The 16,887-nt window shown below is 52.3% G+C and overlaps 4 protein-coding genes across 4 annotated transcripts; 1 reads left to right on the top strand and 3 right to left on the bottom strand.

Annotated features, from left to right (window-relative positions):
- Positions 1–220: 220 nt before the first annotated feature.
- Positions 221–427, top strand: PG986_002976 (uncharacterized protein; the record flags this gene model as incomplete). Its single annotated transcript, XM_066839198.1, has 2 exons — positions 221–367; positions 389–427. 2 exons carry the CDS (start codon positions 221–223, stop codon positions 425–427), a joined length of 186 nt encoding a protein of 61 aa, XP_066704262.1.
- A 4,204-nt stretch (positions 428–4,631) lies between these two features.
- PG986_002975 (uncharacterized protein) lies at positions 4,632–6,187 on the bottom strand (the record flags this gene model as incomplete). The annotated part of the gene is made up of 2 exons (XM_066839197.1): positions 4,632–5,645; positions 5,684–6,187. 2 exons carry the CDS (start codon positions 6,185–6,187, stop codon positions 4,632–4,634), a joined length of 1,518 nt encoding a protein of 505 aa, XP_066704261.1.
- Positions 6,188–8,023: 1,836 nt separating this feature from the next.
- Positions 8,024–9,532, bottom strand: PG986_002974 (uncharacterized protein; the record flags this gene model as incomplete). The annotated part of the gene is made up of 2 exons (XM_066839196.1): positions 8,024–9,332; positions 9,402–9,532. 2 exons carry the CDS (start codon positions 9,530–9,532, stop codon positions 8,024–8,026), a joined length of 1,440 nt encoding a protein of 479 aa, XP_066704260.1.
- A 1,778-nt stretch (positions 9,533–11,310) lies between these two features.
- Positions 11,311–12,903, bottom strand: PG986_002973 (kinase; the record flags this gene model as incomplete). Its single annotated transcript, XM_066839195.1, has 5 exons — positions 11,311–11,374; positions 11,523–11,890; positions 12,029–12,066; positions 12,120–12,681; positions 12,901–12,903. 5 exons carry the CDS (start codon positions 12,901–12,903, stop codon positions 11,311–11,313), a joined length of 1,035 nt encoding a protein of 344 aa, XP_066704259.1.
- Positions 12,904–16,887: the final 3,984 nt, after the last annotated feature.

The raw sequence follows: 16,887 nt of genomic DNA, 5'->3' as shown, positions 1-16,887 counted from the left end.
ATGGATCTCACTCGGCTCTAATTCAGATCAATCAATGTCAACCGACCCACCGGAAAACGAGACGAAGAGGATCCTTCGGCGGACCGTCGTCTGAAACTTGATTTGCTGGGAACTTCACCACCGTCACAAACGAGTCGGTACTGCACAATACGGAAAATAATCTCTCGGGGTTTTTGCTACGCACGCACGCACGAATCCCGCCCTTCCAGCCCGCCAGGCCATGGCCGCCGTCGCAACCCAACCGAATCCTATCCAACTGGCTGGCGGCGGTATCAAGATGGCTCAAATTGCGGGGGACTCCAAATTAGGCGCGCACAACCAGCAACTCAGCCCTTCTGATTTTGCTTTGGTGCGAACTCTGGGTACGGTGAGTTTGCTTCTCTTCTAGATCCGCAAGTGGGAGTGGGAGCAGCGGTGGTCGTGGTGATGGCGGCGGTGGTGGTATTTGCGCGTCGGGGCGTCCCGCCAGTCCGCTAACAATCTCCAAGGGTACCTTTGCCCGAGTTTGCCTGGTTCGGCCCAAATCCGCCTCCGACAAGGAAGATAACGACCAAGTCTTTGCGCTCAAGATCCTGCGCAAGGCCGAGATCATCAAGCTCAAGCAGATCGACCATGTCCGGCACGAGCGCGAGATCCTCGCCGACGTGGCGGGGCACCCCTTCATCACGACCCTCATAGCGTCCTTCGCCGACCGCGACTCGATATACATGCTTCTCGACTACGTCCCCGGCGGCGAGCTGTTCAGCTACCTAAGGCGGCACCGGCGTTTCCCGGAGGAGTGGGCGCAATTCTACGCGGCCGAGATCGTGCTCGTTTTAGAGTTCCTGCACGAACAACAAGGCGGGGTCGCTTACCGGGACTTGAAACCCGAGAACCTGCTGCTGGACGCCGAGGGCCATGTGAAGTTGGTCGACTTCGGGTTCGCCAAGCGGTTGGGCAGCAAAGACGAACGGCCCGTCGAGACGTACACCCTTTGTGGTACCCCCGAGTACCTCGCCCCAGAAGTTATTCAGAACAAGGGCCACACGACCGCCGTGGATTGGTGGGCGTTGGGGATCCTCATCTACGAGTTCCTGACGGGATACCCCCCATTCTGGCACCAAAACCCCATCGAAATCTACAAACAGTGTGTTATATCCATTCTCGGCCCAGCCAACGGTAAAGATGATAGAGCGGCTGTGCTAACCTTGTGCGCAGAATTGTCGAAAAACCGGTCATGTTCCCGGCAGAACCGCAGATTTCGCACAATGCGCAGCATATAATACGGTCACTCTGCACGGTGGACCGCTCGCGGCGGCTCGGCAACATCAACGGCGGTTCCGTGCGGGTGAAGGAACATCCATTCTTTGAGGGGATCGACTGGGAGATTCTGCTGCGACGACAAGTACACCCGCCCATCCAGCCCGCCGTGCGTTTCCCCGGAGATGCGTCATGCTTCGATGTCTATCCCGAAGATGATGGCAAGCGCGAGCCGTACACGGACGAGCTGCTCAACAAATACGACAAGTATTTTGAAGGCTTCTGAAGTAGTTCGGCTTGCGGAGATTTTCATAGTAGGTTCTGACTTATGGGCTATTTTTTACGACTGACGAGAATTCGAACCCCCCTAAGGAATAAACAAGACAAACTTTGTTCCATGTACCATATGTTGTCATATACACATACTGCCATATATTTTGTTGTCTTTTTTTAGGCGCTAGAAGGGGAGTGGCGCGCGCGAGGAGCAGTTGTGGTTGCGTACCGGTTAGAGGAGTTACGGGGAAGCACTCCATGGGGGAGCTCAGCACAAGCATCTGGAGTTTGGATGGGGGGGTTTACCACGTTTAACTTGCTTCGTTTGGGGTAAATTCTGGGATAGGGGGCTCATGCGATGAAACGTCTTATAGCTGAACGGGCGAGTCAATACACTAAAATTCATATTATTCCATACTTTTTATGAGGGCGTGGCATGGTCCTTGGTGGAGGGATGCCTGGGATCCCTGGATGGCATCCTGGGATGAGGTCTGCCAAGTCTGGTGTGGCTGTTGGGTCCATCTGGTAATTGACCCTCGTTCTTTCCTTGGTAGTCGAGCAGAAGTCGGGTCCTAGTACTGGTTTCAGGCCGCCTGTTATGCCTCTTCTGGATTGGCAATACAATATGAATATGGTCTTGAAAGCTCTTCGGGGTTCAAACTGTTTGCTGTTTGCTACAAGGCATGGTGGTGGCATACTGGCCTGGCCCGGTGGCTGGCTGGCCAGGGGGCTTGGGTAGGCAACCAACTGCGATGTGGCGCTTGGGTACTTGCAAAGCAGGTAGAAGAGTGCTATATAACCCCAATTACAGCATCATTTCCCAGCGAAGTAGCTGAACATGAATAAGCAGTCTTTCCCATCCGACACGGATGGCTTCGCTTTTTGCACTCTTCTCTTTTACGAGATATGTCGTCTGGCCCCAATCGGATTTGTCTTCTGAACATGCCCAACTCTCGGGAATCTTTTTTTTCCCTTTCTTTTGGCGCTCTCTCCCTTTCTAAACCAGTGTTTCACATGGACTGGTTGGTATCCTCCTCTCGTATGGTGGCTTAATGGTATGGCGTGTGAGTCGAGATTCCTTGGGTTAAATAAGTTCTACTACACCCCTAACAGCACAAAACGCCTGTCCATATAAGTTCTGATAGTGCCTTTGCAATTCAGCGAAGTAGCTGCTACTATGGATTCACGCCTACCATCCGAGGCTTAACAACGGATGGCTCCTTCGCTTTTTGTTTTATCTTTCTGCTTCGATCCTTCGTATTGTGGACATCCAAAACTACAGGGACTTACTTGTTCTGCTTGCTGTCTGATCATCTTGGTCAGAAGTCGTCATGTGGTGGTGGCGGTATGCTGCCCCCCTATCTATCTATCTCCATCAATGCGACCATGGTTGAGTGGCATAGGGGTAAAGGTTGCGTTTTGTTCATTTGAGTATATGCCCAAACGCGACGGTTCGATCCAGGGCAGTTGCTTTCACTTTTGCTTCTGTTTTTCCTACTCTTCGTTTGCACAGCTTCCACTGCCGGCCGGTACTTAGACCCCGGTCGCGGTATGACACATATGGCAACCGTAGTCATCAAAAGTATTCTAGAATAGATAAACTGCGGCGACGTGTGTTTCGTAACTCCCTACTCTACGTTAGATGTATCGTGGGCGGAATGGCGCAGGGGTATTGCTCCAGAAGACTCCTCCTTTGTTCCTCGGGAATTCCCTACATTCGTAGCAACGCAATCATATATAAATTCTAATAGAGCCGACTTACAACAGCGAAGTAGCTCAAACACCTTATCTGGCTCAAACGGCGCGCCTACCATCCGGGCTTACAAGATGGCACCTTCGCTTATATTATTAGTTTTTTTTCTTTCTTTTCTTAAAAAATAAATAAAATAAAAATAAATAATCTTTCAACAAATCTTCTTGCCTTCACTCGTAGCTTAGGACTGTATTATTGTGGTGGAAGGGCGGCCATGTGCTGGCGCTGTCTGCCCTTCCCTACATGTCTATCCCAATATGTATGGCTGGCTGGATTGGCATAGTGATAGTGTGGCCAGCTTTGTTTGTGTAATAATTGAAAGAACGGACGCAATGGTTCGATTCCGGACAGTGGCTTTATGTCTCTTCTATGGCTTGCACGTCTTGTTTGTTTTGACTGTTGGCAGCCTCATGTCATTTGCCGCGTAGGCAACCACCCAGGGCAAGCATTGTCCACAACATTCTTAGGTACGTACATCAGCCAAAGCACAATGATACACGAAATTCGTACACGAACAGTATGACCAGAATGCATCAAATTATGTGTCCAATCAATATATCTACAAAAAGGGTATCATCTATATATACACAAAAGGCATCTCGGCAGTAAGGTGCCAAAACGAATCGCCATGTAGAAAATTAAGCAAAACGCTTAGCCAACGCCAACGTGTCTGTCTGCCTTATACTACCCTAAACTGTTTCGTTCTTCGTAATCTCCTGATTTCTCTTTGGCAGCGAGGGAAAAGGCGTTCGTTCGCTTATTGCTGGATTCTGGGCCTCAAGGCACTGTCCAGCTGGTACGGTGTTGCTCGCTGGTATCCATAGAAGGGATACCGAATGAGCCACTGTTCGCCCCCATGCAAATATGAGAACGACTCTCTAGTCTCATAGGCCAGAGTAGATGAGAGCTGAGAGCTGCCGTGGAGCTGGTGCGAGTCGTGGAAAAGCGACCTTAATTCAGTAGAGCCGAGTGGTTGTTTGGTTGGTTGCAGGTACAGTACTCGGACAAGAAGGGCGGTCCCTTCAACTCCAGTTTTGTTTTGGTTCTCTTTCCTCGTTTCTCTTTTTCTTTTGTTTTCGTAATTATCGTTTCGGCTCGGGTGGGCGACTCGCGGTATCGCCGATGAACAATGTTGACCGATCGAACACACGAGTGAAGTTTGGGAGCCTCAGAGCAAAGTGGTTGGTTAGCTGCCAATGATTCCCAAGTCACTGTCCTCAGGTTGGTCCAAGTCCTGCACCTAGTGCCATAGATTACACCAGCCGTCGAAGTCGTCGTCGCCATCCGGATCTGCTTCCTTAAGTCGTTCCTCGAGATCATCAATCTCGTCCGGGAAAGCTTCTGAAAATGACGCAAACTCCTCATTCTAATCCTCCTCCTCGCTCTCTTCATCTTTGCCGTCCTTATCCTCGTTGGCATTCTCACCATGGTTCTCAGCATGCTCCCTATCCTGAAGCTCGAGGATGTAGGAGATTTTGGGAATGCCGAGTGGATATTGCTTGGACCATTCATCTACGGCATGGCTTCTGATGAGCTCCCGCATCTTAGCGGAAAGCTTTCCCATTTGATCTCGCGTCCACATTGCAACGAGGGCCCGAGACTTTCCGCCGGTGGCGGGGAGAGTGGAAGGACTGGTCGGGAGCAAGTTTAGTTGCATTGCTTCGTTGCGTCGAATGAGAGCGTCGTTCCATTCCTTATCCTGGATCGCTTCCACGCTACGCTTAAAGGCTGCGGGATCGCAAAGCATGAGTGAAGTCTGCCGGAGGTTTTTGAGGAACTGGAGCTTCTGACGGCTCTGTTTAAAAGACATCATCGTTTTCTTCCAGTTCTTGAGACTGAGGGCGCATTGTTCTCCCTCCTTCCAGGTGCGGAAGCGCTGCAGGCGAAGGCGGTTGGCAGCGTTGCCGGCGAAAGAGTCGAGGGCCGCGTCGAAGTTGAAGGTAATATTAAGCACCTCAACGCGCATTCTGTTCAAGGTCAACTCATGCCAAAAGCCGTTGATGTTAGTGGGCTTCCCAGTATTCCAAGTCCTGAGCCGCGGGTATCCGTCCTCTTGCGGAGCCGCAGGGAGGCTGATCAAGTCGAGCATGGGTCCGGGAGTAGAGTCGTCATCCGGAAGGGCCTGGCAATACCAGCTCAGAGATGTGTTGCCCATTTTCCTGGCGCTGAACAGCGGCTCTAGAAGAACCATGTGAACCAGAGACAAGAAATTGTATTCGCACTTCATATTGAGAGACAGGTCGCCGAGAGGCCTGGTGCAGAAATTGAAGGTCTGGGGGCCTTCCGAACTCATTTCTATCATGAGATGGTCAACGTTCCAATGGCTGATATCGCTGAGCAGGAAAGCCACCTCCCGAACCTTGGCCCACAGGTAAAGGATCTGCGAGTCATCGGTATCGTCCGCGGCAGGGGGTGAACGATGATGTTGAGCTGCTCGATCTTTCGGACAGATGCCTTGAGACGCCGGACAAGGCTATGGTTCAGAGTGGTGAAGACATGGGTGAACACCTCATTCTGTTGCGTCTTCCACTCCATCTTGAGCCAGTCATCGCGAGTCTTCTGATCATAAGCCATGATGTAGATGGTCAGGTGACGAAGAGGCTCCTCCTTGCACATCGTCATGGGGAGTGCCTCTCTTCGGAGGATCGGAGCTGCTGCGCACAAGTTCCTGCCATTCCCATTGGCAAAGACATACGAGTAAATCAGTTGGCGATTCTCAAGGTCGGTTTGGAGGAGGTCGAATGTCTTCGCCATTGTACGACTTTGGGGGGACTGCTCATCCACTGGGGTAGACTGCCGATCCAACGATGAGTCTACCAGCTGGTCTTCAGTAACCGATGCTTGTGAGATAGCGAGAGAAATGGCTGGACCATGACCAAGTTGCGGTAGGCCAGCATGGAGCGACGCATCGACGGGGGGCATGGATGGCGAGCCCGACGCAGGAGGGAAGGGGAGGTGATGAAGGGGACGACGTTGAGCTATTACCGAAGCTGCGATGCCGTGTCCGGCGTCTTGTGTGGGGTGCCGTCTTGCTGCTCAAGTTTGGCAGGAGCGACTCGCTTTGACTGAGGAGGGCTGATGGATTGGGTTGGTTGAATACTGATGTCATCAAGAATAATTGGCAAGTCTCGGGTGCGGCACCCACCGCTTACAGTGTGGGAGCGTGACTGACAGTTGAGCAGTTCGGGTCGACTGCAAATGGAAGCATCAACCTGATGTATCTCGGAGGACTTGGTGTTGAACAGGCTACTTGCGTGGATGCTGAACTCAAAGTGTCGTGTTTGGTGGGAAGCTGCAACCTGGTGCTACATGCCCAAGGCGGCGGCCTATCCTTCTTTCTCCAAACAGTCGTTGGCTGAGTGTGGATGGGACGAAACTTGCCAACTGTGTACTGTTCGACTCCAACAGTGGAGGTGGTCTGGTTATTTATCCCAGAAGGATGAACTTGTTCTTTTTCTTTTGTGGGAGGGGTTTTTCACAATCTTCAGAGAGCGGAAGGTGGAAGAAAGGAAGAAGCAGCAGCAAGGTCTCCACGGTCATGGGCGGAAGCTCCTATCGTCGAAGATACAATCTAGAACGGCGTGAAGCTGGGCGAATACAGCATCACTCTACAGTGACTACAGAGACAGCCAGATACAATGGCGTGTTGGATTATGGCTGGCCGAACCACGGGGTTCCTGATGCCTGAGCCACCCCCAACTCTGGTCAGACGCCCCTTTTCTTTTGGCTCCCACCTCGTGTATGAGCATGTTACAAAGGCATGTGGGTATAGACAGTCTTTGGGTCGGACGGAAACCTGTCTTACATCTATCCGGCCTTCTCAGCATGGATATCAGCAGCGGAGGGGAAAGGGGTTATTGCCTGGATAGGTAACAGTCGTGATGAAATAGCCAGCAGTTCCGGCAGGGTATAAGACGCCGAAAGCTGTATCATCAAGGTCGACATCTTATTCACAAGCGAGAGGCATCTGGGGTTTACGATCACCCATTATCGTGAGATACGGATAACTATGTTAACCATGAGTGTATGTATATGAGAACCATAGAGGTAATTCACTCTCGTCCTGTTACTAAGTATGGCTCAGTTGGGCCAGCATGTCAGGAGACAGTGTATTTGTCTTTTGGAATTCTTTGCCTGATTAACGCACAAGGTGGATGGATGACGGCTCTGGGGACGATACGTGGGCATCGTTGAGCAAGGTAACAAATGCATTATCCCTTCAGAAGATAGCTAACCCATGGGAATCACGGACATTTTCTCAGCAGGAAGTCGGTATACGGAGTCGTTGAAAGACTTACTATGGCCTGTATACGCTGCTGTTATGCCCCTAGGTGGATAGGGAGCTTCGTACGGCACCAGACCAGCCTTGATTGATTCGGCAACGGGGAGTACAGGATAATGGAATCTTTATTTTTTAACATCCTGCGAAGCCATGCCCTCGAAGGCTTTATGAAGAGGAGAGCGCCCAATGGGGTATACTCACTGCGAACGCCAATCCGTACTGTACTACTCAAGCCTGCCTTCTATTCTATGCGAACACACACACACGCACCCACACAGGACACACACGCTGCCCCGAAACCGTGATAAAAAACGAAACAAAACAATAACCTCTCACACCAACGCCATGCATTCCATATACCGCAATCAGTTCGTTCCTCTTCATGCAAACATGGCTCTTTTTACGCCCTTGATCCACTCCCTACACCTGGAGCCACAAGCCGAGAGTCGGTGCAGCGTGCGTCTCGCCCCCTCCACCTATTGAGAACGATACCACCATATGCCGAGAGCAACTATCAAGGCTGTCGTGAAGAACATGATGCCTTGTTTGGACTGCGAGATGTACATGGACCAGCCCACGAGCGACTCCCACTTCTTGACAGATGCGCGATGTTCCCAAGAATCAATGTCAATGGCTTTAGGAAGCCGTATTCTCGGGTCTACCGCTACGTTTTCGCGCGAGGTACGCCCTGCGACTTCGGAATCTCGCAGCGTGGCCTCGACCAAGTCGACAGGCGGCTTGAGCTCGTCTGGGGAGAGTACAGGAACCTGTACTCTCAGAAATACACCTCGGTGATCACTACTGCGCACCACAGGCAAGCAGTCGTATGCCGTCACCTCCATATCGGGGCGTTTCTTGCTGGCACCATCGCCCTTGACCCAGTCCGGGATGTCGAGCCACAGTACACGATCACACCAGCCAGGCCACCGGTGCTTGGCAAACTTCCACTTGACCTCCTCGTCGCCGTTATCTTCCTCCATCTCAGGCCCAGCTGTTCCTTTGGGCAACACTTTATACTTGTATGTGGGTGGGAAGTGGATAGGTGCCTCACTGAGTCCGTGAAGCGCTCGGCCCGCCTTTTTCTCGGCAGTGAGCTGGTCGAGTGCCAGAAAACGCGGGTAGTAGTCTTCGCTCGTCTCGTCGTCCACAACGGGGAACACAGCATTCAACGGAGGTGCCGTCTTTGACAGACGATAGTTCAGGTCGCCGGCAATGAAGAGATGACCTCCAGGCTTGTAGATGCTGACATCATGCAGCTTCTTTTCCGTTTCTGGATGGAAAAGCAGCGGCTCTATGTCGCCTTCGGGTGGCGACCTTTCGATCCGTGCTGGGTGATCCGCTTGGACAATCGTCTTTGGGTCGGCAAAGACTAGTCCGCTCACAATGCTCTCCCAGTTGCGGTTCCTGCGTTCCAGATTCCATTCCATGGCGGCCAAGTGCGTGCTCACGAACGTCAGCTCTGTTTCCTTTCCGCCTTTGGTGTACGTCATGCGAAGTCCAACAGCTCCCTTGTTGGCCATATCACCAGCACCGAAGCCAATCTCGGCCGCTTGTAGATTCGTGAGGGCGGCCGGATCACGAGCAAAGAGCATAATGCCGGTCATACCGACATTGCGTGTCCTGACAAGCGTGTACAGCCGTTCTCTGGGCGGGGAGGTTCGTTCTTCGGCTTCCACAAACTTTGCTGCTGCCATATTTAAGGCCGACTCGTATCGTTCGAAGAACGGGTTCAGAAAGTAGGAGCCGATGAATGCTGCCGAGATGGGAGCCATCTCTTGCAGCGAACTGTCCGCGTGTTAGCTTCAGGTCATGTTCCGGGTCCGAAAAGCAGACCCGGCCACTGGGGCGACATACAAAACGACCAGCTCAGGAAGATGCGTGGCATTTTGGCCGAAAGCTCGAAATAGGTGATTGGCGAACGCAGATACAGATATGAAGTGCTTGGCAGCGTTGAAGGTGAGGTAGAAAGTATCCAGGGACGCCATCGCCGCTTCGAGTGCTTCCGACAGTGGCGCAAATGCGGAAAGTGTCCTAGACAATTCCTGATCTCGCGCGTTGTTGAGAAGAATGCTGATGGCAGAGGTCACGACAGGAGAAGAGTATGGACGAAGGAACTTGATGTTCAAGCAGCTCGAAAAGAGAGACTCTGCAACAGCATGGTATAGCGGGCTATATACGGAAAGTGACGAGGGAAGGGGAAACCGGCAGCAAGCAGCGCACAAAGGGCAAGTACTATACACGGCGGTAAAGAGTGAAAGAATGCGATGAGCGCTTCATTCAGCTCAGCCCGCCTAACCGCAGGGAGGGTGACCTAGGGGCCGGGTTTCTTGAAATGGAAAGCACTGGGTCCCCACCGATGACCGATCAAGAGCAAGGTGCGGGGCAATGTATAAACTGGCCAGAGCATAAGGCATATTGGACATTGAACCTCGACCGGCCCAGCTGACCTCATGGACCCTCCCTGTCCAGCCACAGACGAGCCTCCAGACCTCAACACCTCACCCAAATAGCCGTATTTCATCCACACTACTAAGCTACGCCACATCGAATCACAGTCATAAATAAACATGCATTGGAAATCTCTAGTTAGAGAAGCGAAATCAATTTCTGAGAACTAGGTAGCGTGTATCGTTGCCGGCTTTCAACACGATCGAGACAAGCCTGCTGGCACATGCGTGAACCCCACCGAGCGTTCGACCGACGTACTGAACTAAAACAGATCGTCATCAGAAGTCGGCGCAGGTGAGTATCCCCGTGTGTTGCGCAAGGTCAAGTCTCTTATCCATCCCCTGGCATCTCTTGAACCATAGCAGGTCCATTTCCACCACAGCCATACTGAGATCATGGACGACTGGAATGATATGGTGCGGACTAAGAGTATCGGTGTATGTCCGAAATAGGAGATGCCGCGATGGCTCATGTAGAGTACACCGATGCCCATCTGCAAGAGGCTCTAGTCGCTGCTGAAAAGTCGTAAAGAATGCCAAGGTTGAACGTTCGGGTGTCCAGAGTGTCCGTGATGCCATTTCCTCCGCCGCAAATTAAGTCACCTACCCTAAGGTAGGCTGTTGAGGGGGAAGAACCGAGTTGAAGAAAACACGAAACTTTGATCAAGGAAAAAGAAAGAAACCAAAACCAAATCCATATCACTTGAGCTTAACGCATCGCAACGATATCCTGGGTCCCCCACGAAGAATGAACTTGTTCACGTCGGGGTTTCCGCAGGCGAACCCCAGGACTGCTTCGTGTCGAAATTCCAGAAACGATAGGTACTGGTAACAGATCGTATGTTCTGTTGATCGACATCCCGACCAATTCAGGATGCCGGGCATGCCGTTCCGACATACGCCAGGGGATCCACAACAAGACAGAGACTGTTAGGTCTGTCGGGTTGGGAATCCTGGCATGTCCGAGCCAGGGAATGCAATCATAAACCAGGGGATTCATCGCAGAACGGTAGGAAAAGCAATGTATGTGATATGAAAGGAGGATCCGCTGCTTGGGTGACGCAAGGCGGTACGTTCCAGTGTCAGATGGCAATGAGTGTCGAGGGGATTGTCGGAAAGCAGGTCAACAATCGCTGCTTGTCTCCCAAACTTGTATAACATCTCAAGCCCAAGATCACCATGGGAACGGCGGGAGGTGCCAAAAGAAACAGATATTCGGCATGAGCTTGCCAAACGCTAGTACAATGGCTCCCGCTTTTACGCACAATGCACAAGACGGAGAGAGTCGGAGGGGGCGTGCCAGTCACGATTTCGAATCATTTCGGGCGGTACGAGCCGTATCCGGAGCCAGTGCCTTGACCTTTAGAAGCTGATCGCAGCCTGTTACCGCAAACTGAAGTGTCAGCCATCAATGTCAGCAATTCCTTCGGCCAGCAGCGGTTCATCAAAGCACACCAAGGCGAAGGAAAAGATGATTCCTTACGAGGAAACTCTTGAGGCTGTTGGGCTGGGCACGCAAGACACTCACATCCTATCGCTTCCACCGACGGCACGGTTGGTATCCGGAGTGTCAACACCAGGGGCGCCGCGTTCAAGCACCTTACGGCGAGAGCCGGGGATGGCGTTGGGCTTGACAGCAGAAGAGGGCTGGCCAGCCGTAGCCGCGTTGGTGCGCGACGCACGAGCCTTCTCCTCTTCGTCTCCAGCAGCGGGCTGACCAGCAGCCTGGGCAATAGCCTGGGCGTTCTTCTGGTACTTGTAGACAGTCCAATCAAAGACGTAGTCATACTGGAAGCCCTCGCGGACGAAGAGATCACGGAAGATCTTGCGGAGGTAGCTGTAATCGGGCTTGTCGTCGAAGCGGAGCGATCGTGTGTAGTTAAGGTAGATGGCGAACTCATTGGGGGAATCCACGGCAAAGAACCTCGGTCGGAGTGGTCATCTTCTTCTCCATGATGCGGTCGTACTTCTGCTTCTTAGTAGCAGCCTTCAGGCCCTGCCAGGGAGAGAGCCGCGGCAGAAGTAAAGCATGACATATCCCAAAGATTCCATATCATCGCGGCGAGATTGCTCTGCCAAATCATATTAGCGTTGTATAGGTGGGAGACATGAAACAAATACGTACCGACACCCAAATGGGTGTTGATGGAGGCATAACGAGCCGTGCCAGTCAGGTTCTTGTTCTCACGGTAAGGAATGTGGAAGTGAGTCTTCGGGTCTCGGTACTTCTTGGCCAGACCAAAGTCAATGACGTTGACCTGGTTGCCGCGCTTGCCAATGCCCATCAGGAAGTTGTCGGGCTTGATATCACGGTGGATGAAGGACTTGGCGTGGATGTACTCGATTCGGGAAATGAGTTGATCGGCAAGCAGCAGCACGGTCTTCAAGGAGAACTTGCGGTTGCAGAAGTTGAAGAGATCCTCCAAACTGGGGCCCAACAAGTCAAGGACCATGGCATTGTAATCACACTCGGTGCCGAACCAGCGGACAAAAGGAATGCCAACGCCGCCAGCGAGCGACTTGTAGACACGGGCCTCATACTCAAGCTGCGGGTGCTTGGCCTTGACGCTCTCGAGCTTGATGGCGATCTCCTCGCCCGAGATGATGTTGGTACCGAGGTAAATATCACCGAAGGAACCGGAACCGATCTTACGACCGATGCGGTACTTGTTACCGACGCGAAGATCCTATCCAGAAAAAAAGAAAAGTTAGCCAACGGTCGAGGTAACGAGTAATGTGCTAGTCATGCTCGTCTGGTTTGCTGGAAAGCACTATGCAGTCCTGTCAAGCCTGGTGAATGTCGGCGTTGACAAGGAGACAAGGCCGACCAAGCAACCACCGAGCAAAACACCGCACCTTTCGAGCCGGCACTGCACCAAATATGCCCACTATTATCAAAAGCTTACCATGGTGGTCATCGTATCAGAAGCTGTGCAGCTACTGCAGTGTATGCGAGTGGCTGTAGCGGGAGAATTGTCGAAGGGGAGATGCTCTCAAGCAAGGCTCCGTTTTGTGGTGTTATTCTGCTGCAGGACAGGAAAGGTGTCAGTGGGAAAGAATGGGATAGGTAAGTTGCTGAGGGAGTGCAGCAAAGTTTGTTGACCCGGAAGGGAAGGGTTGGTGTGCACTCGGGCTGAGGGAAAGGTGGGAGTATTGGTCTTGGGGCACCATAAAGGATGTGCAGAAGATGAAGTAGGAAATGATCAATGCAGCCTGATGCCTTGAGAGAGAAAAAAACCCCCCAAGGAATAAGCGGCACCGACCGTTGACACCAAATGGGCGGGTGAATGAAGAGGACTGGGCGATGGAGAGAGGAGAGGGGAAAGCATGGAAAATGGCAACAACTTACCCGTCGATTCCACAAGAAGACACAGAATTGCTCCGATGACTCTGCTCTAGTGAGATGCTGAAGATTAAGATGATTGTGTGAGAGTGGTAAAAGAGACAGAGAACGCGGCCGTCAAATGTCAGTTACTCGGTCGGCGGACTCCTCCTGAAGTGGTGGAGAAGGAGGAATGGATTGAATTGCTGAGAGGGATCGGAAGAAGTAGAATTGGGAATGAATGACGGGAAAGGCAAAGCAGCCGTGGGTGGGCAGATATGGGCGAAGGGGGGTGGAAGTAGGTAGGTAGCTCCCTCGCTCCCTCTTCTCTTCCCTTCTTGTGACACACCGCAATTGAAAGGAGCCCAAAAGCGCCCTCTCAATGCCCAGTCAATGCTCGGCCAGGGCTCTGCTTTGCAGAAGAGTGGGCCTGCCGCCAGACAGCGCGCTGCTGCTAATAAGTTCCAGCTGCTAGGTAACCTAGTAGAGCACTTTGGCACTGGACGTGCAGTAGGGACAATCGGTGCTCAATCAATTTGATCTCCTGGGCTCCTGGGCTTTGTGTCCGACTCCTGCCTTCAAGCGCTTGGCCTATTACTGATCTCAATGTTGGACGGAACGAACAGCACATTTTGATATGACGTTTTCCTGAGGTGTCTGGTACGGGCATCTGAATCAAATCCCTTTCAGATGACATTGCAGTCCGGCAAGGCAGCAAAATTGTGGGCAAGTCAGGCTCCCGCGGCTAAGCAAGGCCCGGTTTGTTACTTTTAGGTCCTCACAGAGCTTCGTGCAGTGCCTTGCCAACTTGCTCGGCGGCAGGGCGCAAAACTGTACCAGGTAGGCACATCACTGTCGTAAAAACAACTGGTTGGACTTCACCATAATTTCATTGTACACGCAGAGTAAGCGCCTGTCGGATGGCTCGTGGTTGAGTCGAATCTCAAGTCTTCCCGCAATTGCCTATCATATTTCCATTAGCTACTGACTGGACGTCGATGTACCAGACATTCCGCGTTGATTTGATATTGAAGTTATTTGGGAAATCGTGCTCTTCAGTGTACACTTGGCTCGTGCGTGGGAACTACATTCAATTTGATGTCTCCAGCCTGGTTTTCCTACGGTAATTGTACGTTGGCAAGCAAACCCGCCCTTGGAATTGGATGGTTTCGTCAATCATTCGTCGACGAGCCCCGCGACTGTGGAATCTACACACACACACACACACACACACACACGTCAGGTATGCACGCAAGATGGTGGCCAAAAGATTGCATACAGCAAAGCAAACAGGAAGGCCACTCACGTGTCGGGCGTTGAAGTCCCCTGACGTGACTGAACCGGATCTCGTGTACCCCGGTCTTCCAGAAACGAGATACCACTGCCCTTGGGTGGGACAAGCCTCCTTCATTTGGTACCTGCTGAGGCCTGGGCCTAACGTTTTCCACCTGCCGAAAGAAAAAAGGGGTATCCCATGAAAGAAGAAAAAACTGCGGCTGGTGCCGTTGATGCAAGCTGAGTCAGCCCTTCCGAAGGTGATATGGCCTTACTACTCGGTAAAAGACGATCTATGTCATTATTGAGTAGGTACGTATCCATAGGATTCCCATGATATCGTGTTGACCGTTGCATGACTGGTTCAATGGTTGACACCTCCGAGCTCCGAGCTGCACCGCACCATTGGGCCTCACACAAAGGGGAGGGGGGGAAGAAGAAGAAAAAAAAACCAAGGAAAAAAACACGGTCGATTTGACTCTCATGCCTAAGATCAACAATCCGGTTTCCACGGCGCGCGCAGCTTTTTAGGCACCCATCCCATCGGCGACGGACCATGGACTGGCACCAGCACGAGGCGGAAGTCAGCAGCAAGGGCTGACGATAGCCAGGCTGGAAAAGGCGTCGGTCAAAGAACTTGCTTGCTAGGGCGCGCGCCTTGGATATGCCTACCTGCCGCCTAGTACGATACCATGCTTACAGACCACCTACTGTGGCCTGTAGGAAGCTAGACACATATGCGCAGGTATGTACATAATGTGTACATGTAGGCAAAGATCAAAACATAGGCCCGTTCATATTCATTCTGGAAGCTTTGTTCGCGCCCCAGAGGCAGACCCAGAGAGCAAGACCATGCCCAAATCGTATGTTGGCTAGTTGGCGTCTCCCCTGAATGACACCGCGCGCCCGAGTCATGGCTCATCTGATGCGCGTTCCAGATGCGGCTCAACCAACAGTTTGAAGAAGCGTTATCCGGCAAATTGGTCCGCACCATAAGCCGAGAGCAGTGCATAGCAGTGCAGATAGGAGGCGGGTGGTTCTCGAGGACCCGAGGTATGTTAGTGCGCACCGCACCGCCCTGCCAGACACTGGCGCGATCTGCAACAAGGTATCAGATATTCTGGTAGGGGTCAATGTAACATGCTTACCTGGGTAGGTGACTGGCTACCCGATTAGAAACAACTGGAGGAATACATGTATAGGCGCTACGACGAATGGAAACCATATCGCATCCAAAGCGGCCCCCGACGTGCGCTTTTAACTGTTTCCTCTGCAGCAAGATTATGCCGTAACACACTGCCACGGCAGCGAGAGTGGTTTCGTCGCAGAATGTGGTCCGCAAATGGCTCACATCAAGGCCTTCGTCCAGTATCTTGACTTTCGGCCGGGACACACGCGGCATACGTGGCTTTCGGACACCGCAGCGACGAGACCAGCTGCTAGCAACTTACTACACACTCCCGTTGCTATCCCTCCAGCTTTCCAATGTCGCGGTGGTGAGGTACGGTCAGTACGGTGTACCGTTCTTCGCATTCCCGAGCTGCCCGCCCACGCTGCCACGCAGGGTGCGGCTTGCCAAAAATAGTATCCGACTGGGGTGATACATTAAGTGCGAACGGTAAATCGGCACATAGGAAATATGTATACTAATACCTACCGTCAACCCCGGCTGCGGTTCCCTTCCCAATCGAGTACCGCATTCGGCAATCTACACATATGATCGAACAAAGGGCACGCTGGGCGTGCAAAATCATGTTTTCGGTCCAACGGTCGGGCAGGAAGCCGCAAAAGCTCAATTGATCGTCAAGGGTTAATTTGCAATTCTGCAAGACAAGAGGCGGTGAAATCATGTCCCCATCCTCGCTCCAGTAGCTCATTCGTCGTCTTCTCGCCTCTCGACCCTGCCGGGCCTGCCCTCACTCGGTCGCGAGGGTATTAATTCCCTCACCCATGGCGTTATCTCCTCCGCAAATGCGTCAGGCGACCTGGTGTCGTACGGCTCGCTTCTTCTTCTGCCTACAGCATGCTTCTGCTTCTGCTCAAGGCATTTCCACATTTGCCCCCATGCGGTACTTTCAATCTGTGCCTCAGTGTCAGGTTAAAGTAAGAGGCATGTGGCGGTCGCTCGAGAGGGGAATAAAGTTGCACCACTTGGCGGCCTAGAACACGTCCATGCTGATCTTTCCTATTCCTGCTGGCCCCCGTCGAAACCAGTGACCGCCGGGCTGGGTAACCCGGCCTTTTCCCGCTAACAAAGAACCACGAGGGAGGGGATCGCGATTCGGTGATTTTATTC

This window comes from Apiospora aurea (genome assembly GCF_038362705.1).
Source record: "Apiospora aurea strain CBS 24483 chromosome Unknown utg000002l_segment0_segment0, whole genome shotgun sequence".
Taxonomy (NCBI): domain Eukaryota; kingdom Fungi; phylum Ascomycota; class Sordariomycetes; order Amphisphaeriales; family Apiosporaceae; genus Apiospora; species Apiospora aurea.
Note: the sequence above shows the minus strand (reverse complement) of the source record. Positions and strands in the feature narration are given on the sequence as shown.